The 25,195-nt window shown below is 45.3% G+C and overlaps 1 protein-coding gene across 1 annotated transcript in view; it reads left to right on the top strand.

Moving 5' to 3' along the window:
* The window catches only part of LOC115125098 (metabotropic glutamate receptor 5-like), a 113,012-nt gene extending 96,663 nt beyond the window's left edge, over nt 1-16,349 (top strand). The window contains exons 12-18 of the mRNA XM_065005008.1: nt 2,907-3,093; nt 4,838-4,996; nt 5,737-5,862; nt 6,236-6,418; nt 12,256-12,419; nt 14,741-15,237; nt 15,543-16,349. Coding sequence (XP_064861080.1) covers nt 2,907-3,093; nt 4,838-4,996; nt 5,737-5,862; nt 6,236-6,418; nt 12,256-12,419; nt 14,741-15,237; nt 15,543-16,234 — 2,008 coding nt within the window. The 3' untranslated portion in view covers nt 16,235-16,349. The remainder of the gene's footprint in view (nt 1-2,906; nt 3,094-4,837; nt 4,997-5,736; nt 5,863-6,235; nt 6,419-12,255; nt 12,420-14,740; nt 15,238-15,542) is intronic.
* The last annotated feature ends 8,846 nt before the right edge of the window (nt 16,350-25,195 follow it).

Below are 25,195 nucleotides of genomic sequence, written 5' to 3'. Positions count from 1 at the left end.
TAATTACAAAGAGGAGATTCTCCTGATTTAAAATAGTTCCCAACTTGAAATTTTTTTAATTATACACATTGTGAGATATTTGTCGAAAAAGACCGGCATGCCACTCTATAGGAAAACAATGTGGGGAGCTCAGCGTTCCAAGAGCAAACAACATTTGATGACAACCAGGCTCACTGCCCAGACTTACGTAATTAGAAAGAGGAGATGATTAAAATGGCGTCTGACTTGAAAAAAATGCGGGGATCATCCGTTCGTTCACCTACTCTGTGTCTCACAAAGGACCATCACACCTCCTCCATGCTTCACGGTGGGAACCATGCGGAGATCATCCGTTCGTTCACCTACTCTGTGTCTCACAAAGGACCATCACACCTCCTCCATGCTTCACGGTGGGAACCATGCGGAGATCATCCGTTCGTTCACCTACTCTGTGTCTCACAAAGGACCATCACACCTCCTCCGTGCTTCACGGTGGGAACCATGCGGAGATCATCCGTTCGTTCACCTACTCTGTGTCTCACAAAGCACCATCACACCTCCTCCATGCTTCACGGTGGGAACCATGCGGAGATCATCCATTCACAAAGACACGGCGGTTGGAACCAAAACTCGGACATTTGTACTCATCAGACCAAAGGACAGATTTCCACTGGTCTAATGTCCATTTCTTGTGTTTCTTGGCCCAAGCAAGTCTCTTCTTATTGGTGTCCTTTAGTAGTGGTTTCTTTGCAGCAATTTGACCATGAAATCATGATTCAAGCAGTCTCCTCTGAACAGTTGATGTTGAGATGTGTCTGTTACTTGAACTCTGTGAAGCATTTACTTGGGCTGCAATTTCTGAGTCTGGTACCTCTAATGAACTTATCCTCTGCAGCAGAGGTAACTCTGGGTCTTCCTTTCCTGTGGCAGTCCTCATGAGAGCCAGTTTCATCATAGAGCTTGATTGTTTTTGGGACTGCACTTGAAGAAACTTTCAAAGTTCTTGAAATTGTACAGATTGACTGACCTTCATGTCTTAAAGGCATTATGGACTGTCGTTTCTCTTGCGTATATGAGCTGTTCTTGCCATAATATGGACTTGGTCTTTTACCAAATAAGTCTATCTTCTGTATACCAGCCCTACCTTGTCACAACACAACTGATTGGCTCAAACGCATTAAGAAGGAAAGAAATTCCACAAATTAACTTTTAACCAGGCACACCTGTTAATAGGAAATGCATTCACGGTGACTACCTCATGAAGCTGGTTGAGAGAATGTGCAAAGCTGTCATCAAGTCAAAGGGTGGCTCCTTTAAAGAATCTCAAATATAAAATATATTTTGATTTGTTGAACAATTTTTTGGTTACTACATGATTCCATATGTGTTATTTCATAGTTTTGATGTCTTCACTATTATTCTACAATGTAGAAAATAATAAAAATAAAGAAAAACCCTTGAATGAGTAGGTGTTCTAAAACCCTGGAATGAGTAGGTGTTCTAAAACCCTTGAATGAGTAGGTGTTCTAAAACCCTGGAATGACTAGGTGTTCTAAAACCCTGGAATGACTAGGTGTTCTAAAACCCTGGAATGAGTAGGTGTTCTAAAACCCTTGAATGAGTAGGTGTTCTAAAACCCTGGAATGAGTAGGTGTTCTAAAACCCTTGAATGAGTAGGTGTTCTAAAACCCTTGAATGACTAGGTGTTCTAAAACCCTGGAATGAGTAGGTGTTCTAAAACCCTTGACTGAGTAGGTGTTCTAAAACCCTGGAATGAGTAGGTGTTCTAAAACCCTTGAATGAGTAGGTGTTCTAAAACCCTTGAATGAGTAGGTGTTCTAAAACCCTGGAATGAGTAGGTGTTCTAAAACCCTTGACTGAGTAGGTGTTCTAAAACCCTTGAATGACTAGGTGTTCTAAAACCCTTGACTGAGTAGGTGTTCTAAAACTTTTGACTGGTACCGTATCTGGCACTTCTTTTGACCACTTCTTTTGACCACTTCTTTTGACCACTTCTTTTGGACCCGTTTTGGCCACACTGGCAGAACCTTTCCAGATCAAAAAGATTCCTCCAGGAACCCCTCAACTAACCAAACATCATCTATCGACTTCCATTGGTTCCCCGGGGGACTCCAGGGGTTTCATGAATCTCCAAGGTTCCTCAAGTCAACACTAATGTTAAGAGTCAGAGGTCACTAAGTAAGGAACAGTGTTCCATTTGGGATGCCACGTTGGTCTCATAGACTTATCAAGCTTTGACCCAACAGGCACCCTATTCCCCATATAGGGAACTATGTTTGATCAGAGAGGACTGGCACCCTATTCCCCATATAGGGAACTATGTTTGATCAGAGAGGACTGGCACCCTATTCCCCATTTAGGGAACTATGTTTGATCAGAGAGGACTGGCACCCTATTCCCCATTATAGGGAACTATGTTTGATCAGAGAGGACTGGCACTCTATTCCCCATATAGGGAACTATGTTTGATCAGAGAGGACTGGCACCCTATTCCCCATTATAGGGAACTATGTTTGATCAGAGAGGACTGGCACTCTATTCCCCATATAGGGAGCTATGTTTGATCAGAGAGGACTGGCACCCTATTCCCCATTATAGGGAACTATGTTTGATCAGAGAGGACTGGCACTCTATTCCCCATTATAGGGAACTATGTTTGATCAGAGAGGACTGGCATAGTCTAGCATGCTGTAAACATTAATATGAATGTCAATTTGATCATGTGTGTGTGTGCGTGCATACGTGTGTGTATGCGCGCGCGTGTGTGTGTGTGTGTGTGTGTGTGTGTGCGTGCGTGCGGGTGCGCGCGCGCGTGTGTGTGTGTGTGCGTGCGTGCGTGCGTGCGTGCGTGCGTGTGTGTGTGTGTGCGTGCGTGCATGTGCGTGCGTGCATGTGCGTGTGTGCAGGTTCTATGACACCCCGGTAGTGAAGTCGAGCAGTAGAGAGCTGTGTTACATCATCCTGGCTGGCATCTGTCTGGGCTATCTCTGTACCTTCAGCCTCATCGCCAAACCTCACGCTGCACACTGCTACCTACAGAGACTGGGGATAGGACTGTCCCCTGCCATGAGCTACTCTGCCCTGGTCACTAAGGTACACACACACACACACACACACACACAGCTACAATGCCAATGACTGTATTACAGTTGTTGTTCCAGACTAACCATATAGCTGGTATCCAGACTGTGTTCCAGACTAACCATATAGCTGGTATCCTGATCCTGACTGTGTTGTTGTTGTTCCAGACTAAGTCTGGTATCCAGACTTCCTGACTGTGTTGTTGTTGTTCCAGACTAACCATTCCACTGTGTTGTTGTTGTTGTTGTTGTTGTTGTTGTTCCAGACTAACCATATAGCTGGTATCAGACTAACCATATAGCTGGTATCCTGACTGTGTTGTTGTTGTTGTTCCAGACTAACCATATAGCTGGTATCCTGACTGTGTTGTTGTTGTTCCAGACTAACCATATAGCTGGTATCCAGACTGTGTTGTTGTTGTTGTTGTTGTTGTTGTTCCAGACTAACCATATAGCTGGTATCCTGACTGTGTTGTTGTTGTTCCAGACTAACCATATAGCTGGTATCCTGACTGTGTTGTTGTTGTTGTTCCAGACTAACCATATAGCTGGTATCCTGACTGTGTTGTTGTTGTTCCAGACTAAGTATATAGCTGGTATCCAGACTGTGTTGTTGTTGTTGTTGTTGTTGTTCCAGACTAACCATATAGCTGGTATCCTGACTGTGTTGTTGTTGTTCCAGACTAACCATATAGCTGGTATCCAGACTGTGTTGTTGTTGTTGTTGTTGTTGTTGTTGTTCCAGATCCTGACTGTGTTGTTGTTGTTCCAGACTAACCATATAGCTGGTATCCTGACTGTGTTGTTGTTTTTCCAGACTAACCATATAGCTGGTATCCTGACTGTGTTGTTGTTGTTGTTCCAGACTAACCATATAGCTGGTATCCTGACTGTGTTGTTGTTGTTCCAGACTAACCATATAGCTGGTATCCAGACTGTGTTGTTGTTGTTGTTGTTGTTGTTGTTCCAGACTAACCATATAGCTGGTATCCTGACTGTGTTGTTGTTGTTCCAGACTAACCATATAGCTGGTATCCTGACTGTGTTGTTGTTGTTGTTCCAGACTAACCATATAGCTGGTATCCTGACTGTGTTGTTGTTGTTCCAGACTAACCATATAGCTGGTATCCTGACTGTGTTGTTGTTGTTGTTCCAGACTAACCATATAGCTGGTATCCAGACTGTGTTGTTGTTGTTCCAGACTAACCATATAGCTGGTATCCTGACTGTGTTGTTGTTGTTCCAGACTAACCATATAGCTGGTATCCAGACTGTGTTGTTGTTGTTCCAGACTAAACATATAGCTGGTATCCTGACTGTGTTGTTGTTGTTCCAGACTAACCATATAGCTGGTATCCAGACTGTGTTGTTGTTGTTCCAGACTAACTATATAGCTGGTATCCAGACTGTGTTGTTGTTGTTGTTGTTGTTGTTGTTGTTGTTGTTGTTGTTCCAGACTAACCATATAGCTGGTATCCTGACTGTGTTGTTGTTTTTCCAGACTAACCATATAGCTGGTATCCTGACTGTGTTGTTGTTGTTGTTCCAGACTAACCATATAGCTGGTATCCTGACTGTGTTGTTGTTGTTCCAGACTAACCGTATAGCTGGTATCCTGACTGTGTTGTTGTTGTTGTTGTTGTTGTTCCAGACTAACCGTATAGCTGGTATCCTGACTGTGTTGTTGTTGTTGTTCCAGACTAACCGTATAGCTGGTATCCTGACTGTTGTTGTTGTTGTTGTTGTTGTTGTTCCAGACTAACCGTATAGCCCGAATCCTGGCTGGCAGTAAGAAGAAGATCTGTACCAAGAAGCCGAGGTTCATGTCAGCCTGCGCTCAGCTGGTCATCGCCTCCCTACTCATCCTTCTACAACTAGGAATCATAGTAGCTCTGTTCATTATGCAACCACCACAGGTATGAATGGAGAGGAGGGAGGGAAGGAGGGAGAGGGTGGGGGAGCGGAGGGAGGGAGAGGGTGGGGGGAGCGGAGGGAGGGAGTAGAGGGAGGGAGGAAGGGAGAGAGGAAGGGAAGGAGGGAGAGGGTGGGGGAGGGACAGGAGGGGGAGGGTGGGGGAGCGGAGGGAGGGAGGGAGGGAGTAGAGGGAGGGAGGAAGGGAGAGAGGAAGGGAAGGAGGGAGAGGGTGGGGGGAGGGACAGGAGGGAGAGGGTGGGGGAACGGAGGGAGGGAGGGAGAGGGTGGGGGGAGTGGGGGGGGGAGTGGAGGGAGGGAGGGGTGGGGGGAGGGAGGAAAGGAAAGGGGGATACCTAGTCAGTTGTACAACTGAATGCATTCAACTGTATCCCTCTGAATCAGAGAGGTACGGGGCCTGCCTTAATCGGCGTCCACATCATCGGCAGGAGAGGAAGGGGAGCAGGTGGGCTGGAGGGAGGGAGGGATGGAGGGAGGGAGGGAGGGATGGAGGGAGGGAGGGAGGGAGGTACGGGAGCGGGAGGGAGGGAGGGAGGAGGGGGACAGAGGAGAGTGGGAGGGAGGAGGGATGGAGGAACAGGGAGCGGAGGGAGGGAGTGAAAGAGAGTGGTGACATTTCACGGGAGAGATTTACAGTTAACAGAAAGCAAAATGACTATGTGTGTGTGTGTCTGCGTGTGTGTGTCTGCGTGTGTGTGTCTGCGTGTGATTGATTCTCCACCAGGTGATCTATGACTACCCCAGTATCAGCGAGGTCCATCTGATCTGCAACCTGACGACACTCGGAGTAGTAACTCCTCTGGGTTATAACGGCCTGCTCATCCTCAGCTGTACCTTCTACGCCTTTAAGGTGACTCAGGCAGGCAGGCAGACAGGCAGGCAGGCAGACAGGCAGGCAGGCAGGCAGACAGACAGGCAGGCAGGCAGGCAGGCAGACAGACACACACACACAGACACACAGAGACACACACACAGAGACATACAGACACACACACACACAGACAGACACACACACACAGAGACAGACACACAGAGACAGACAGACACACACACAGACACACACACACACACACACACACACACAGACACACACACACACAGACAGACAGACAGACAGACAGACAGACAGACAGACAGACAGACAGACAGACAGACAGACAGACAGACACACAACACACCTCTTCTCTTCTCCATGGTAATTAGTTCCTCTCTGTGTCCCTCAGACCCGTAACGTTCCTGCTAACTTCAACGAGGCTAAGTACATAGCCTTCACCATGTACACCACCTGCATCATCTGGTTGGCCTTCGTCCCGATCTACTTCGGCTCCAACTACAAGATCATCACCATGTGTTTCAGTGTTAGTCTCTCTGCTACTGTGGCTCTCTGCTGCATGTTCGCCCCCAAGGTAGGAGACGCGCGCACACACACACACACACACACACACACACACACACACACACACACACACACACACACACACACACACACACACACACACACACACTTAGATACAGTTGAAGTCGGAAGTTTACATACACCTTAGCCAAACACATTTCATCTCAGTTTTTCCACAATTCCTGACATTTATTCCTAATAAAAATGTCCTGTCTTAGGTCAGTTAGAATCACCACTTTATTTTAAGAATGTGAAATGTCAGAATAATAGTAGAGAGAATGATTTATTTAAGCTTTTATTTATTTCATCACATTCCCAGTGGGTCAGAAGTTGAAATAAACTCAATTAGTATTTGGTAGCATTGCCTTTAAGTTGATTAACTTGGGTCAAATGTTTTCGGGTAGCCTTCCACAAGCTTCCCACAATAAGTTGGGGGAATTTTGGCCCATTCCTCCTGACAGAGCTGGTGTAACTGAGTCAGGTTTGTAGGCCTCCTTGCTCGCACTCGCTTTTTCAGTTCTTCCCACAAATTTTCTATAGGATTGAGGTCAGGGCTTTGTGATGGCCACTCCGATACCTTGACTTTGTTGTCCTTATAGCCATTTTGCCAAAACTTTGGAAGCATGCTTGGGGTCATTGTCCATTTGGAAGACCCATTTGCGACCAAGCTTTAACTTCCTGACTGATGTCTTGAGATGTTGCTTCAATATATCCACCTAATTTTCCACCCTCATGATGCCATCTATTTTGTGAAGTGCACCAGTCCCTCCTGCAGCAAAGATGGTGTTCTTCGACTTGCAAGCCTTTTTCCTCCAAACATAACGATGGTCATTATGGCCCAAAATTTCTATTTTTGTTTCTTCAGACCAGAGGACATTTCTCCAAAAAGTACCATCTTTGTCCCCATGTGCAGTTGCAACCCAAAGTCTGGCTTTTTTATGGCGGTTTTGGAGCAGTGACTTCTTCCTTGCTAAGCGGCCTTTCAGGTTATGTCGATTTAGGACTCGTTTTACTGTGATTATAGATACTTTTGTGCCTGTTTCCTCCAGCATCTTCACAAGGTCCTTTGCTGTTGTTCACAAGGTCCTTTGCTGTTGCACTTTTCACACCAAAGTACGTTCATCTCTAGGAGACAAAACACATGGTATGGTGGCTGCGTGGTCCCATGGTGTTTATACTTGCGTACTATTGTTTGTACAGGTGAATGTGGTACCTTCAGGCATTTGGAAATTGCTCCCAAGGATGAACCAGACTTGTGGAGGTCTACAATTTTCTTTCTGAGGTCTTGGCTAATTTCTTTTGATTTTCCCATGATGTCAAGCAAAGAGGCACTGAGTTAGAAGGTAGGCCTTGAAATACTTCCACAGGTACACCTCCACTTGACTCAAATTATGTCAATTAGCCTATCAGAAGCTTCTAAAGCCATGAGCCATCATTTTCTGGAATTTTCCAAGCTGTTTAAAGGCACAGTCAACTTAGTGTAAACCTCTGACCCACTGGGATTGTGATACAGTGAATTATAAGGGAAATAATCTGTCTGTAAACAATTACTGGAGAAATGACTTGTGTCGTGCACAAAGTAGATGTCCTAACTGACTTGCCAAAACCATAGTTTGTTAACAAGAAATGTACCGTTGTCTGATTGTTGATGCCACATGGTGGTTCCAGCATCTCAGAAACAGCTGCCTTCCTGGGATCTTTACGCACACACACTACAGTCTCTAGAGTTTACAGAGAATGGTGTGATAAACAAAACACATTCAGTGAGCGGCAGTTCTGTGGGCAAAAACACCTTGTTAATGAGAGAGGTCAGAGGAGAATGTCCAGACTCATTCAAGCTAACAGAAAGGCCACACATGGTGTGTAGAAGGACATCTCTTAACGTACAACACAACGTGAATAATTCAGGCTGTTGTGGAGGCAAAAGGGGGTCCTACCCAGTACTAGATAGGTGTACCTAATAAAGTGTACAATAATGTCAAGCTTGAAAACATGTTCTGGAAAAGTGGTACATGGGACCATAGAAACAGTGTTTGATAAAGAATGATGATGAAACATTACATCCATAGATAATGTAGTCCAATTGGTTCATGTTCCACGGTAATTGATGTCCATAGATAATGTAGTCCAATTGGTTCATGTTCCACGGTAATTGGTGTCAACGGATCTCGTTATCCTGAAACTTTCATGATCTAAACGTGGAATATTGTTTGTCAGTTTCCATAAAACTATAAATTAAGAGTAATGCAACAGGTACGTATCATTTTGAGAAGTTGTATCAATTGATAGTTTGATCATTGTAATGAAAATGAATAGACAGTCAACTCAGATGCAATGTGTGAATTGCATTTTGAAATGGTAAATCTTTAATGTTAAAGTTGTGCCATTTTGAACAGGTGATTTTAGGTCAATAAATACATTATGTGTACTGTATCCAAGCAGTGTAAATACATTATCTTAGCTTTATGTCTACTGTATCCAAGCAGTGTAAATACATTATCTTAGCTTTATGTCTACTGTATCCAAGCAGTGTAAATACATTATCTTAGCTTTATGTGTACTGTATCCAAGCAGTGTAAATACATTATCTTAGCTTTATGTGTACTGTATCCAAGCAGTGTAAATACATTATCTTAGCTTTATGTGTACTGTATCCAAGCAGTGTAAATACATTATCTTAGCTTTATGTGTACTGTATCCAAGCAGTGTAAATACATTATCTTAGCTTTATGTGTACTGTATCCAAGCAGTGTTAGAGTTAAGAATAAATGTCATCATTGGTTGTGAGTTTTTTTGTCTAGAGTTTTTGAAAAAAGTTTTTGAAAAATGACATCAAGGTAACTGAAATTAGTGCCAACGTCTTTTGTAAAAAAATCTGTAGTGTGTCAAAAGTTCCCGGATGTCGTACTTAATTAGCCAAAAAAATACGAAGTATACGCAGAGGACACTATTTAAAGAAAACGGAGGACAATATGCAGCAACATGGATACTAATTAATTGCTTTAACTAATTATGGCAAATTGTCCTGATCTTAGAGAGCCTTTTTATGTCTCTATTTGGTTTGGTCAGGGTGTGATTTGGGTGGGCATTCTATGTTCTGATTTCTATGCTTTGTGTTTCTATGTTTTGGCCGGGTATGGTTTTCAATCAGGGACAGCTGTCTATCGTTGTCTCTGATTGGGAATCATACTTAGGCAGCCTTTTTCCCTTTTGTTATTGTGGGAGGCTGTCTTTATTAGGGGCACTATAGCCCTCGTAAGCTTCACGGTCGTTTCTTGTTTTGTTGGAGACATTTATATAAATAAATTAATGTACGCCGACCACGATGCGCTTTGGTCCACTTCTTCAGACGACCGTGGCACAAATGTTAAGAAAATGTTGAGCAATGTAATAAAATAATGCATTTTCAAATCAATTACGTTACATGTCATATTGGCCGATAATTTATTAGTTATGCTATCCTTACAAACCGCAGAGCATCTCATTACAGCTGTACTGGTATGTTAGCTAGCTACGCTATCCTTACAAACCGCAGAGCATCTCATTGCAGCTGTACTGGTATGTTAACTAGCTACGCTATCCTTACAAACCGCAGAGCATCTCATTGCAGCTGTACTGGTATGTTAGCTAGCTACGCTATCCTTACAAACCGCAGAGCATCTCATTACAGCTGTACTGGTATGTTAGCTAGCTACGCTATCCTTACAAACCGCAGAGCATCTCATTACAGCTGTACTGGTATGTTAGCTAGCTACGCTATCCTTACAAACCGCAGAGCATCTCATTACAGCTGTACTGGTATGTTAGCTAGCTACGCTATCCTTACAAACCGCAGAGCATATCATTACAGCTGTACTGGTATGTTAGCTAGCTACGCTATCCTTACAAACCGCAGAGCATATCAATACAGCTGTACTGGTATGTTAGCTAGCTACGCTATCCTTACAAACCGCAGAGCATATCATTACAGCTGTACTGGTATGTTAGCTAGCTACGCTATCCTTACAAACCGCAGAGCATCTCATTACAGCTGTACTGGTATGTTAGCTAGCTACGCTATCCTTACAAACCGCAGAGCATCTCATTACAGCTGTACTGGTATGTTAGCTAGCTACGCTATCCTTACAAACCACAGAGCATATCAATACAGCTGTACTGGTATGTTATCTAGCTACGCTATCCTTACAAACCGCAGAGCATATCATTACAGCTGTACTGGTATGTTAGCTAGCTACGCTATCCTTACAAACCGCAGAGCATCTCATTACAGCTGTACTGGTATGTTAGCTAGCTACGCTATCCTTACAAACCGCAGAGCATATCATTACAGCTGTACTGGTATGTTAGCTAGCTACGCTATCCTTACAAACCACAGAGCATATCAATACAGCTGTACTGGTATGTTAGCTAGCTACCTAATGTTAGTTGGCTTCTAATACATTGAACTTGCCAGTATATTAACTATATGCTATCTAACTAACTACCCAACGTTTATTGACTTGGTTATTCACCTCATTCTTACCTAAGTGGTATAGTTGGTGTGCGTTCCCAAAGGACATCGATAATTCTGGCTATCTACTCTGATTTCAGAGCCGACATGTCTGATTGTGCCAGAGTGCAGAATAACTGATGAATTTACAAACGCTCAGTAAAAGTTAGCAAAAAAATAAAAAGCGTAATAATATTGATGCGCTCCGAGAGTGAAAGGCTTACAAACGAACAATCTGACAACATCTGGATTTACCAAAGCCCAGAGCGCACTCTGGCACTCCAGATTGAATTTACAAACACACCCAAAATCGTAAAATGTCAAGCTAGTCTTTTGTTATGCTAACAAGCTAGCAAGAGGTTGCATAGCAACAACATCAACTTCTGGTAGACAGGTGAAGCGCTGGTACGCTCAACTGAAAGGATACCGTTCAGATACAGTATACTAAAATGAACTAATAGTATATAGTATGTAGTATACAGTATGTTAGTATGGGTACTCATTAAGTATGTGGTATACAGTATATGTTAGCACGGGTACTCATTAAGTACGTAGTATACAGTATGCTAGACTGGGTACTCATTAAGTACGTAGTATACAGTATGTTGGTATGGGTATTCGGACACACACTTAGACAGCATTCACACACACTTAGACAGCATTTACACACACTTAGACAGCACTTAGACAGCACTTAGACAGCATTTAGCACTTAGACAGCATTTACACACTTAGACAGCATTCACACACACTTAGACAGCATTTACACACATTAGACAACATTTACACACATTAGACAGCATTTACACACACTTAGACAGCATTTACACACATTAGACAGCATTTACACACATTAGACAGCATTTACACACATTAGACAGCATTTACACACACTTAGACAGCATTTACACACATTAGACAGCATTCACACACTTAGACAGCATTTACACACACAGACAGCATTTACACACATTAGACAGCATTTACACACATTAGACAGCATTTACACACACTTAGACAGCATTTACACACATTAGACAGCATTCACACACTTAGACAGCATTTACACACACAGACAGCATTTACACACATTAGACAGCATTTACACACACTTAGACAACATTTACACACATTAGACAGCATTTACACACATTAGACAGCATTTACACACACATTAGACAGCATTTACACACATTTAGACAGCATTTACACACATTAGACAGCATTTACACACATTTAGACCGCATTTACAAACATTAGACAGCATTTACACATATTAAAAAACATACACAGAAGTATTACTGCTGATGAATGATGTGATTACTTTTTATTTCTCTCTCTGTGTGTGTCTTCCCCAGGTATACATCATGCTGGCAAAGCCGGAGAAGAACGTACGGAGTGCCTTCACCACCTCTACCCAGGTCCGCATGCATGTAGGGGATGCCAAGACAGCCGCTAACGCTGCCAAACCCAAGACCATGGCTGGACTCTTCAGAAGGAAGGGGTCTGAAGAAAACCTCAGGTACCGTAAGGGTCAGGGGTTAGAGGTTAGTAGCCGAGTCAAAGAGCATGGCGGGCCTGTTCAGATGGCATCTGGATCTGGGCGGGACTGTGTCAGGTACTTGAATCAAATCAAATCAATCAAATCAAATGTATTTATATAGCCCTTCGTACATCAGCTGATATCTCTAAGTGCTGTACAGAAACCCAGCCTAAAACCCCAAACAGCAAACAATGCAGGTGTAAAAGCACGGTGGCTAGGAAAAACTCCCTAGAAAGGCCAAAACCTAGGAAGAAACCTAGAGAGGAACCAGGCTATGTGGGGTGGCCAGTCCTCTTCTGGCTGTGCCGGGTAGAGATTATAACAGAACATGACCAAGATGTTCAAATGTTCATAAATGACCAGCATGGTCGAATAATAATAAGGCAGAACAGTTGAAACTGGAGCAGCAGCACAGTCAGGTGGACTGGGGACAGCAAGGAGTCATCATGTCAGGTAGTCCTGGGGCACGGTCCTAGGGCTCAGGTCCTCCGAGAGAGAGAAAGAAAGAGAGAATTAGAGAGAGCATATGTGGGGTGGCCAGTCCTCTTCTGGCTGTGCCGGGTGGAGATTATAACAGAACGTGGCCAAGATGTTCAAATGTTCATAAATGACCAGCATGGTCGAATAATAGTAAGGCAGAACAGTTGAAACTGGAGCAGCAGCATGGCCAGGTGGACTGGGGACAGCAAGGAGTCATCATGTCAGGTAGTCCTGGGACATGGTCCTAGGGCCCAGGCCAGTTGAAACTGGAGCAGCAGCATGGCCAGGTGGACTGGGGACAGCAAGGAGTCATCATGTCAGGTAGTCCTGGGGCATGGTCCTAGGGCTCAGGTCCTCCGAGAGAGAGAAAGAAAGAGAGAAGGAGAGAATTAGAGAACGCACACTTAGATTCACACAGGACACCGAATAGGACAGGAGAAGTACTCCAGATATAACAAACTGACCCTAGCCCCCCGACACATAAACTACTGCAGCATAAATACTGGAGGCTGAGACAGGAGGGGTCAGGAGACACTGTGGCCCCATCCGAGGACACCCCCGGACAGGGCCAAACAGGAAGGATATAACCCCACCCACTTTGCCAAAGCACAGCCCCCACACCACAAGAGGGATATCTTCAACCACCAACTTACCATCCTGAGACAAGGCCGAGTATAGCCCACAAAGATCTCCGCCACGGCACAACCCAAGGGGGGGGCGCCAACCCAGACAGGCTGACCACAACAGTGAATCAACCCACCCAGGTGACGCACCCCCCCCAGGGACGGCATGAGAGAGCCCCAGTAAGCCAGTGACTCAGCCCCCGTAACAGGGTAGAGGCAGAGAATCCCAGTGGAAAGAGGGGAACCGGCCAGGCAGAGACAGCAAGGGCGGTTCGTTGCTCCAGAGCCTTTCCGTTCACCTTCCCACTCCTGGGCCAGACTACACTCAATCATATGACCCACTGAAGAGATGAGTCTTCAGTAAAGACTTAAAGGTTTAAAGGTTAAAGACCGAGTTTGCGTCTCTGACATGGGTAGGCAGACCGTTCCATAAAAATGGAGCTCTATAGGAGAAAGCCCTGCCTTCAGCTGTTTGCTTAGAAATTCTAGGGACAATTAGGAGGCCTGCGTCTTGTGACCGTAGCGTACGTGTAGGTATGTACGGCAGGACCAAATCAGAGAGATAGGTAGGAGCAAGCCCATGTAATGCTTTGTAGGTTAGCAGTAAAACCTTGAAATCAGCCCTTGCTTTGACAGGAAGCCAGTGTAGAGAGGCTAGCACTGGAGTAATATGATCACATTTTTTGGTTCTAGTCAGGATTCTAGCAGCCGTATTCAGCACTAACTGATGTTTATTTAGTGCTTTATCCGGGTAGCCGGAAAATAGAGCATTGCAGTAGTCTAACCTAGAAGTGACAAAAGCATGGATTAATTTTTCTGCATCATTTTTGGACAGAAAGTTTCTGATTTTTGCAATGTTACGTAGATGGAAAAAAGCTGTCCTCGAAATGGTCTTGATATGTTCTTCAAAAGAGAGATCAGGGTCCAGAGTAACGCCGAGGTCCTTCACAGTTTTATTTGAGACGACTGTACAACCATTAAGATTAATTGTCAGATTCAACAGAAGATCTCTTTGTTTCTTGGGACCTAGATCAAGCATCTCTGTTTTGTCCGAGTTTAATAGTAGAAAGTTTGCAGCCATCCACTTCCTTATGTCTGAAACACATGTTTCTAGCGAGGGCAATTTTAGGTTAGGGGTTAGAGGTTAGAGGTCAGTTAGGTATTAAACCCTGTTGTACTATGTCATCCCCCTCCCAGCTCCAACGGCAAGTCGGTGTCGTGGTCTCAGAATGAGCGCAGCGGCTACAGACCCAACCTGTGGAAGAGGATCTCTATCCACATCAAGAAGAAGGAGGAGGTCAACCAGACAGCCATCATTAAGCCCTTCTCTAAGGGGGCGGGCACCCCCGACCTCGCCCCCGCCACGCCCCAACTTGGGGACAGGGGGGTCTATGACGAACCTCAGGGGGCACAGCATTACCCCCCTGGAACCTACCCCTGCCCTCCCTCGCCTCATGTTGGAGCATACCGCCGCTGTCCCTCCTCACCCTCCCCACTAGCCCTGCCCACCGTCAGCCAAAGGGTGGGAGGCTTCCACCCTTGCCCTCCCTCGCCTCACGCTGGAACCTACCACCCATGTCCCCCCCGGGGGGCTCAGGGGTCCCAGGACGGAGAGGAGATCAGGGCTCTGCCATCCTACATGACAGAGAGGCCTCAGACAAGGGTGTATGGTGGGGTGGGCAATATGGGTGGTGGTGGTAGGGGTGTAGGTATGGGCATAGGTGATGTTGGTGGTGGTGGTAGGGGGTGGTGGTAGGGGTGTAGGTATGGGCATAGGTGATGTTGGTGGTGGTGGTAGGGGTGTAGGTATGGGGGGCATAGGTGATGTTGGTGGTGGTGGTAGGGGTGTAGGTATGGGGGCATAGGTGATATTGGTGGTGGTGGTAGGGGTGTAGGTATGGGGGGCATAGGTGATATTGGTGGTGGTGGTAGGGGTGTAGGTATGGGGGCATAGGTGATATTGGTGGCGGTGGTAGGGGTGTAGGTATGGGGGGCATAGGTGATATTGGTGGTGGTGGTAGGGGTGTAGGTATGGGGGGCATAGGTGATATTGGTGGTGGTGGTAGGGCTGTAGGTATGGGGGGCATAGGTGATGTTGGTGGGGTTGGTAATACTGGTGTGGGTGATTTAGACATGGGTATAGGTGACAGGGGTATTGGTGTTGGCACGGTGGGCAGTCAGCCCCAGGGCTCCAACATCATGGATCAGATTAGCTGTGTGGTTAACCGTTTCACCGCCAATATCAGCCAGCTCAACAACATGATGCTCCCTGGGTCGCCACCGGAGGGAGCTGACCCCCCTCCTCCGGGTCCAGGCCTCACCCCCGCCCCATGCCCTCCTCCCTACATCCTACCCCGCACCCGACAGCCAAATACCACAGTCACCACCTACGCTGAAGTAGCAGCCATCGCCGCCTCTAACCATGGCAACCCCCGGGTAGGCGGGTCGGTCGGTGTGGTCTATGGTCCTGGGGGCAGGGTGTGTGGTACTGCAGCGGTGAGAACCACAGAGCTGCTGGAGGAGCTGGCTGCTCTGGCCCCTCCTTCCCCGTTTAGAGACTCCTCCCTGGAGTCGCCTGGTGCCACGCCCCCCTCCCTGGCCTCGGAGTCTGCCCTGGGTGAGCCCTGTCCCCCGGGGAAATATGACAGACTGATGCTACGGCACTACAGCCAGAGCTCCTCTTCCCTGTAAACTCCTCCTCCTCTTCTTCCTCTTCCCTGTAAACTCCTCCTCCTCTTCTTCCTCTTCCCTGTAAACTCCTCCTCCTCTTCTTCCTCTTCCCTGTAAACTCCTCTTCCTCTTCCTCCTCTTTCCTATAAACTCCTCCTCTTCCCTGTAAACTCCTCCTCCTCTACTAGAGATGTGTTCTGTGGAATAAGAGGTCAGAATATGAAGTTTTGCATTTGGAGATTTAGTTGTACACAGTTGGAGAAACAGGAAATGAGAAGAGAGCTGTATAACAGTGCTGGATGAGCTACACAATATTTACTCAACTTTATTTCCTTTCCTTGGATAAGAGCCATAGTTTCTCCCCCCTGAGAGTGTTGGGGGACACCAGGAGGAGAGACAGGGGGAGGGCCTCAGGACCGCAGTACAGCCACATTAAAGACTGAAGGGCCTCAGGACCTCAGTACAGCCACATTAAAGACTGAAGGGATACAGGACCCCAGTACAGCCACATTAAAGACTGAAGGGCCTCAGGACCGCAGTACAGCCACATTAAAGACTGAAGGGGCCTCAGGACCCCAGTACAGCCACATTAAAGACTGAAGGGATACAGGACCCCAGTACAGCCACATTAAAGACTGAAGGGATACAGGACCCCAGTACAGCCACATTAAAGACTAACATCAAGGCGGTGGCCCGTTCCTGTAGGTTCATGCTCTACAACATCCGCAGAGTACGACCCTGCCTCACACAGGAAGCGGCGCAGGTCCTAATCCAGGCACTTGTCATCTCCCGTCTGGATTACTGCAACTCGCTGTTGGCTGGGCTCCCTGCCTGTGCCATTAAACCCCTACAACTCATCCAGAACGCCGCAGCCCGTCTGGTGTTCAACCTTCCCAAGTTCTCTCACGTCACCCCGCTCCTCCGCTCTCTCCACTGGCTTCCAGTTGAAGCTCGCATCCGCTACAAGACCATGGTGCTTGCCTACGGAGCTGTGAGGGGAACGGCACCTCAGTACCTCCAGGCTCTGATCAGGCCCTACACCCAAACAAGGGCACTGCGTTCATCCACCTCTGGCCTGCTCGCCTCCCTACCACTGAGGAAGTACAGTTCCCGCTCAGCCCAGTCAAAACTGTTCGCTGCTCTGGCCCCCCAATGGTGGAACAAACTCCCTCACGACGCCAGGACAGCGGAGTCAATCACCACCTTCCGGAGACACCTGAAACCCCACCTCTTTAAGGAATACCTAGGATAGGATAAAGTAATCCTTCTCACCCCCCTTAAAAGATTTAGATGCACTATTGTAAAGTGGCTGCTCCACTGGATGTCATAAGGTGAATGCACCAATTTGTAAGTCGCTCTGGATAAGAGCGTCTGCTAAATGACTTAAATGTAATGTTAAATGAAGGGATACAGGACCCCAGTACAGCCACATTAAAGACTGACTGGCTGACTGCCTGACTGCCTGACTGCCTGACTGACTGCCTGACTGACTGGCTGACTGACTGCCTGACTGACTGGCTGACTGCCTGACTGACTGACTGCCTGACTGACTGACTGCCTGACTGACTGGCTGACTGCCTGGCTGACTGCCTGACTGACTGACTGCCTGACTGACTGCCTGACTGCCTGACTGCCTGACTGACTGCCTGACTGCCTGACTGCCTGACTGCCTGACTGACTGCCTGACTGCCTGACTGACTGACTGCCTGACTGACTGCCTGACTGCCTGACTGCCTGACTGATTGACTGCCTGACTGCCTGGCCGAACACCTGAAAAATCAACAAAGTCTCCGTTTCTGAGAGCACAGATGGACGACACAACATGTGGATTGTAACAGTTCAGAGCTCAGGTCCTCCTGAGTTAAGGCATGTGTCTGGACTCACTGACAGCTGGGCAATGGCAGGAGCAATAATCCACTATGTCACACCTACATCACAACCTCGTCCAATCAGAGGTCACTTCACCAGACTCACTGCCTCCCGATAGGTGTTGGGAGATTCAGGCAATGACTGGACCTATTCCTGTTCTTCTTCCGTTTTAGTCCCTGCCCAAAACAGTGACACTTCTTTCAGTGGAAATCACTTCCCAGACAAAACCCGCGAAACTGCTAAATTCCTGGCAGTAACACAACAACGTGACAAAAAATCACCTGACATCTCTGTGTGGGAGGAATACCAGAGCAGTGCCAACAACTGTGATGAAAGTTTACCAGAGCTACATCAGGCCTGTCTTCTAGGACTCCTCCCCCAGCCTGAATAACTCTTCTATGACTCCTCCCACAGCCTGGTTAACTCTTCGAGGACTCCTCCCCCAGCCTGAATAACTCTTCCATGACTCCTCCCACAGCCTGGTTAACTCTACTAGGACTCCTCCCCCAGCCTGAATAACTCTTCTAGGACTCCTCCCCCAGCCTGAATAACTCTTCTAGGACTCCTCCCCCAGCCTGAACAACTATTCTAGGACTCCTCCCCCAGCCTGAATAACTCTTCTAGGACTCCTCCCCCGGCCTGAAAAACTCTTCCCTGACTCCTCCCACAGCCTGGTTAACTCTTCTAGGACTCCTCCCCCAGCCTGAATAACTCTTCCATGACTCCTCCCACAGCCTGGTTAACTCTTCTAGGACTCCTCCCCCAGCCTGAATAACTCTTCCATAACTCCTCCCACAGCCTGGTTAACTCTTCTAGGACTCCTCCCCCAGCCTGAATAACTCTTCCATGACTCCTCCCACAGCCTGGTTAACTCTTCTAGGACTCCTCCCCCAGCCTGAACAACTATTCTAGGACTCCTCCCCCAGCCTGAAAAACTATTCTAGGACTCCTCCCCCAGCCTGAAAAACTCTTCTAGGACTCCTCCCCCAGCCTGAAAAACTATTCTAGGACTCCTCCCCCAGCCTGAATAACTATTCTAGGACTCCTCCCCCAGCCTGAATAACTCTTATAGGACTCCTCCCCCAGCCTGAATAACTATTCTAGGACTCCTCCCCCAGCCTGAACAACTATTCTAGGACTCCTCCCCCAGCCTGAATAACTCTTCTAGGACTCCTCCCCCAGCCTGAATAACTCTTCCATGACTCCTCCCACAGCCTGGTTAACTCTTCTAGGACTCCTCCCCCAGCCTGAACAACTATTCTAGGACTCCTCCCCCAGCCTGAAAAACTATTCTAGGACTCCTCCCCCAGCTTGAGTAACTCTATGTCTCCTCCCCCAGCCTGGTTAGCTCTTCTAGGACTCCTCCCCCAGCCTGATTAACTCTACTGCTCCTACTACTACTGTTACTACTACTATTCCTCCTACTACTACTGTTACTACTACTACTACTACTACTGTTACTACTACTACTGTCACTTCTACAACTGGTACTACTACTACTACTACTACTGTTACTACTACTACTCCTGCTACTACTACTACTACTAGTACTACTATTACTACTACTACTACTACTACTACTGTTACTACTAATGTTACTACTACTACTACTACTACTACTACTACTGCTGCTAGTACTGCTACTATTACTACTACTACTGTTACTACTACTGCTGTTACTACTACTACTACTACTACTACTGTTACTACTACTACTACTACTACTACTACTACTGTTACTACTACTACTACTGTTACTACTGCTATTACTACTGTTGCTACAACTACTACAGCCACTTTTACTACTACTACCACCACTGTTACTACTACTTCTACTACCGTTACTACTTCTACTACTGTTACTACTACTACTACTACTACTTTTACTACTACTACTACTACTACTGCTGTTACTACTACTACTGTTAATACTGCTACTACTACTGTTACTACTACTACTGTTAATACTGCTACTACTACTACTGTTACTACTACTACTTCCACTGTTATTACTACTACTACTGTTACTACTACTACTACTAATCATGTTACTACTAATACTACCATTTCTACTACTACTATTACTATTGTTACTACTGCTACTACTATTAGTAATAGTAACAGTACAATATTAGAAATGGTAGTATTGGTAGTAGTAACAGTAGTAGTAGCAGCAGTAGTATTAGTAGCAGTAGTAGTAGTAACAGTAGTAGTATTAGTAGTAGTAACAGTAGTAGTAGCAGCAGTAGTATTAGTAGCAGTAGTAGTAGTAACAGTAGTAGTAGTAGTAGTAACAGTAGTAGTAGTAGTGACAGTAGTAATAGTAGTAGTAGTAACAGTAGTAGTAGTAACAGTAGTAGTAGTGGTATTTGTAGTAGTAGTAGTAGTAACAGTAGTAGTAGTAGTAGTAACAGTAGTAGTAGTAGTAACAGTATCAGTAACAGCAGTAGTAGTAGTAGTATTAGTAGTAGTAGTAGTAACAGTGGTAGTAGTAACAGTAGTAGTAACAGTAGTAGCAGTAGTAGTAGTAGTAGTAGCAGTAGTAACAGTAGTAGCAGTAGCAGTAACAGCAGTAGTAGTAGTAGCAGTAGTAACAGTAGTAGTAGTACCAGTAGTACCAGTAGTTGTAGTAGTAGCAGTAGTAACGGTAGTAGTAGTAACAGTAGTAGTAGTACCAGTAGTAGTAGTACCAGTAGTACCAGTAGTTGTAGTAGTAGCAGTAGTAACGGTAGTAGTAGTACCAGTAGTACCAGTAGTAGTAGTACCAGTAGTACCAGTAGTAGTAGTACCAGTAGTACCAGTAGTTGTCCAGTGTTTCCAGATTTCTATGAAATATGACCTATAACTATCTACAATATGAGTGAAGTTTTCTTTCCAAAAATTGTACTTAAGTTTGTTAAAAAACAGTGTTTCTTTGTTTGAATGGTGTGGGTTTATACCCTAACAATAGAATGGTGTGGGTGTATACCCTAACAACAGAATGGTGTGGGTGTATACCCTAACAACAGAATGGTGTGGGTTATACCCTAACAACAGAATGGTGTGGGTTTATACCCTAACAATAGAATGGTGTGGGTGTATACCCTAACAACAGAATGGTGTGGGTGTATACCCTAACAACAGAATGGTGTGGGTTTATACCCTAACAACAGAACGGTGTGGGTGTATACCCTAACAATAGAATGGTGTGGGTTTTTACCCCAACAACAGAATGGTGTGGGTGTATACCTAACAATAGAATGGTGTGGGTTTTTACCCCAACAACAGAATGGTGTGGGTTTATACCTCAACAATAGAATGGTGTGGGTTTATACCCTAACAATAGAATGGTGTGGGTGTATACCCTAACAATAGAATGGTGTGGGTTTTTACCTCAACAACAGAATGGTGTGGGTTTATACCTCAACAACAGAATGGTGTTTTACCCCAACAACAGAATGGTGTGGGTTTTTACCCCAACAATAGAATGGTGTGGGTTTTTACCGATCAATAAAGATTCATGTTCATGTCAAGTAAACAGACCATATTACATTTAACAGCTTTGCTAACAAAATAGATCAGTTGTTGTATCACTTGCAATGTACAAGCTGAGAAAAAAATGGAAATAATTATCTTTTTAATTTGACTGGACTGATGCTACCTGATAACTGGGCAGTTGCTTCAAAGTAACAGGTTGAAACATAATGTAATACTGGTTCTGATTCTCTAGAGTTGACTAACTAGATTTAGTTATCTGAATGTACATCATTATTATTATTGTTAACTAGTTACTATCAGGCTGCCTCCCCCAAGTGGCACCATGTTCCCTAGAGGAGGAAGCTACTTCTGACCAGGCCCTCATAGTGGGAGGCAGCCTCGTCAGTTGATGTAGACAAATACAACACTCAGGATGTGGTATGAACTTGAACCAAAATACTCTACCTGCTCATACCGTCACACGCACACGCACACGCACACGCACACGCACACACACACACACACACACACACACACACACACACACACACACACACACACACACACACACACACACACACACACACACACACACACACACACACACGCGCGACATGTTATGTGATTCTCTGTGATTGGCTGACTACCTCGATGTGCTTCAGATCTGCATGTTGACAATACTGTTTTGTAAAAGAAGTGACTCGTATTTTATATAGAAACAACAATATGGCAAATTGTTCAACTTTGTTTGAAGCATGTTGTAATATATTAAGAATTTGATAGAAATGTGCCAATAGGACAGCTTTGAAAATGTAAGTTTTATTCTAATCTTTTTCCATTTGGAAATGATTTTATATGTAGGCCTACATATGTAGGATCTTAATTTGATCACTCTGTTGCAGGATAACTTTCCTTAAAACGTGAGATGTATTTGAGGTTTTAAAAAGGCTTCAGAAGTTTGTGATTGCCACTTTTAAATTTCAGACTTGATTTTCTCCCTTACGAAAAATGGATCACCCTCTTCAAAAATGTACATGAATTATAATCCACATAATCATTCACATTTCCTGTTGTAAAAAAAAAAAACACTGGGTCAAATTAAGATCCTGCATCTGTAGTTAGTTGGTACGGACTTTGATAGCAATAGCCACGAATGCTACAGTATTTTGGCCTACTGTGTATTACACATAGTCCTGGCATCTGTTCCAGGATGGAGCAAACGGCTAGTTCAAATCTCCTCTCTCGTCCCAGTGTTTCTGTTTACCAGAGCAGAGAGGACGTTTATTAGCCAGATCTATGTGACAGATCTATTTGTTGCTGTCATGTTAGTTTGAAGGGTAAGCAGTGGAGTCGGCAAGAGCACAAACTGATCCGGGACCAGTCTTACGTGTGGATATGCAGTATGTTCCAATAATCAATGATCGATGATAATCAATGATCACTCTCATATCAACTCTGAGGACGTGTACGGTAACAGAACACACAGGATGTTTATATTCTAATTTCGATACTAATCAATATGTTATATAATCAATAATCCGTATTGGATCTGAGTGATACCTGGTGGTCTTATCAATGTGTGCATGCTGATCTGTACCAATAGCAGAAACTTGTTTGGATAATAACATGTCTGTAATCATTATTTTATCAAGTTTATTAGAGATCTCTTCTCTCTTTTTCTATCTCTCTGCCTTTTCTGACAACAGACCTTTATAACAGGGTTCCCCAACTTGTGGGTGGTTTTATTTGGCCCGCGGGTGGTTTTATTTGGCCTGCGGGTGGTTTTATTTGGCCTGCGGGTGGTTTGATTTAGCCTGCGGGTGGTTTTATTTGGCCTGCGGGTGGTTTTATTTGGCACGGGGGTGGTATTATTTGGCACAGGGGTGGTTTTATTTAGCCTGGTATTATTTGGCGGGTGGTATTATTTGGCCTGGTATTATTTGGCGGGTGGTTTTATTTGGCACGGGGTGGTATTATTTGGCACGGGGTGGTATTATTTGGCACGGGGTGGTTTTATTTGGCACGGGGTGGTTTTATTTGGCCTGCGGGTGTTTTTATTTGGCACGGGGTGGTTATATTTGGTTTTTTTTTGGCACGGGGTGGTTTTATTTGGCACGGGTGGTTTTATTTGGCACGGGGTGGTTTTATTTGGCACAGGGTGGTTTTATTTGGCACGGGGTGGTTTTATTTGGCACGGGGTGTTTTTATTTGGCACGGGGTGGTTTTATTTGGCACGGGGTGGTTTTATTTGGCCTGCGGGTGTTTTTATTTGACACGGGGTGGTTTTATTTGGCACGGGGTGGTTTTATTTGGCCTGCGGGTGGTTTTATTTGGCATGGGGTGGTTTTATTTGGCACGGGGTGGTTTTATTTGGCACGGGGTGGTTTTATTTGGCACGGGTGGTATTATTTGGCACGGGGTGGTATTATTTGGCACGGGGTGGTATTATTTGGCACGGGTGGTATTATTTGGCACGGGGTGGTATTATTTGGCACGGGTGGTTTTATTTGGCACGGGGTGGTATTATTTGGCACGGGGTGGTTTTATTTGGCACGGGGTGGTTTTATTTGGCCTGGGGTGGTTTTATTTGGCCTGCGGGTGGTTTTATTTGGCACGGGGTGGTTTTATTTGGCCTGCGGGTGGTTTTATTTGGCACGGGGGTGGTATTATTTGGCACGGGGTGGTTTATTTGGTCTGCGGGTGGTTTTATTTGGCACGGGGTGGTTTTATTTGGCCCGGGGTGGTTTTATTTGGCACGGGGTGGTTTTATTTGGCCTGCGGGTGGTTTTATTTGGCACTGGGGTGGTTTTATTTGGCCCGGGGGTGGTTTTATTTGGCCCGGGGGTGGTTTTATTTGGCCTGCGGGTGTTTTTATTTGGCCTGCGGGTGTTTTTATTTGGCCTGCGGGTGGTTTTATTTGGCCTGCGGGTGGTTTTATTTGGCCTGCGGGTGATTTTATTTGGCCTGCGGGTGGTTTTATTTGGCCTGCGGGTGGTTTTATTTGGCCTGCGGGTGGTTTTATTTGGCCCGGGGTGGTTTTATTTGGCCTGCGGGTGGTTTTATTTGGCCTGCGGGTGGTTTTATTTGGCCTGCGGGTGGTTTTCTTTGGCCTGCGGGTGGTATTATTTGGCCTGCGGGTGGTTTTCTTTTAATTGTTGGACGTAAAAAAAAACAGCAGGAAATCAGATCCAAATGATTTTAATTTGAGAAATCTGTTCCCAAGTATTCCCACGCATAACAGAGAGATCTGTTACAAATGTAAGTAAGTTTTGAAAGGATTTGTAATTATGTCGCTGCCCACCGACCATCCTCTCCAGAAAACATCGGCCTGCGGCTGAATCTATTTCATGATTCTTAGAATATAGAGTTATGTTGTACCAGACAGTACCTTTGAATGTTTACTACACTACTGGTTGTTTCTATTAGTATTTTTATTAAAACTGAGGAGTGGATCATGTTATAGTTTTGTTTTAAGATTATTTCTGTCGTTTTTCTTACTGTTGAACTAATTGTGATATTTCAATGCACAACGCTTAATAAATATGGTTTAAAAAAAATTATATGTAGGTCAACTATGTAGGAGTGTGTGTGTGTGTGTGTCCTGTAGGATTCTGTCTCTGACCTGTGCGCTCCAATCCTCACCTCATAATTACAGAC

This window comes from Oncorhynchus nerka, linkage group LG19 (genome assembly GCF_034236695.1).
Source record: "Oncorhynchus nerka isolate Pitt River linkage group LG19, Oner_Uvic_2.0, whole genome shotgun sequence".
NCBI classification, from domain to species: Eukaryota; Metazoa; Chordata; class Actinopteri; order Salmoniformes; family Salmonidae; genus Oncorhynchus; species Oncorhynchus nerka.
The sequence above is the reverse complement of the archived record's forward strand: the minus strand, read 5'-3'. Positions and strand labels throughout refer to the sequence as shown.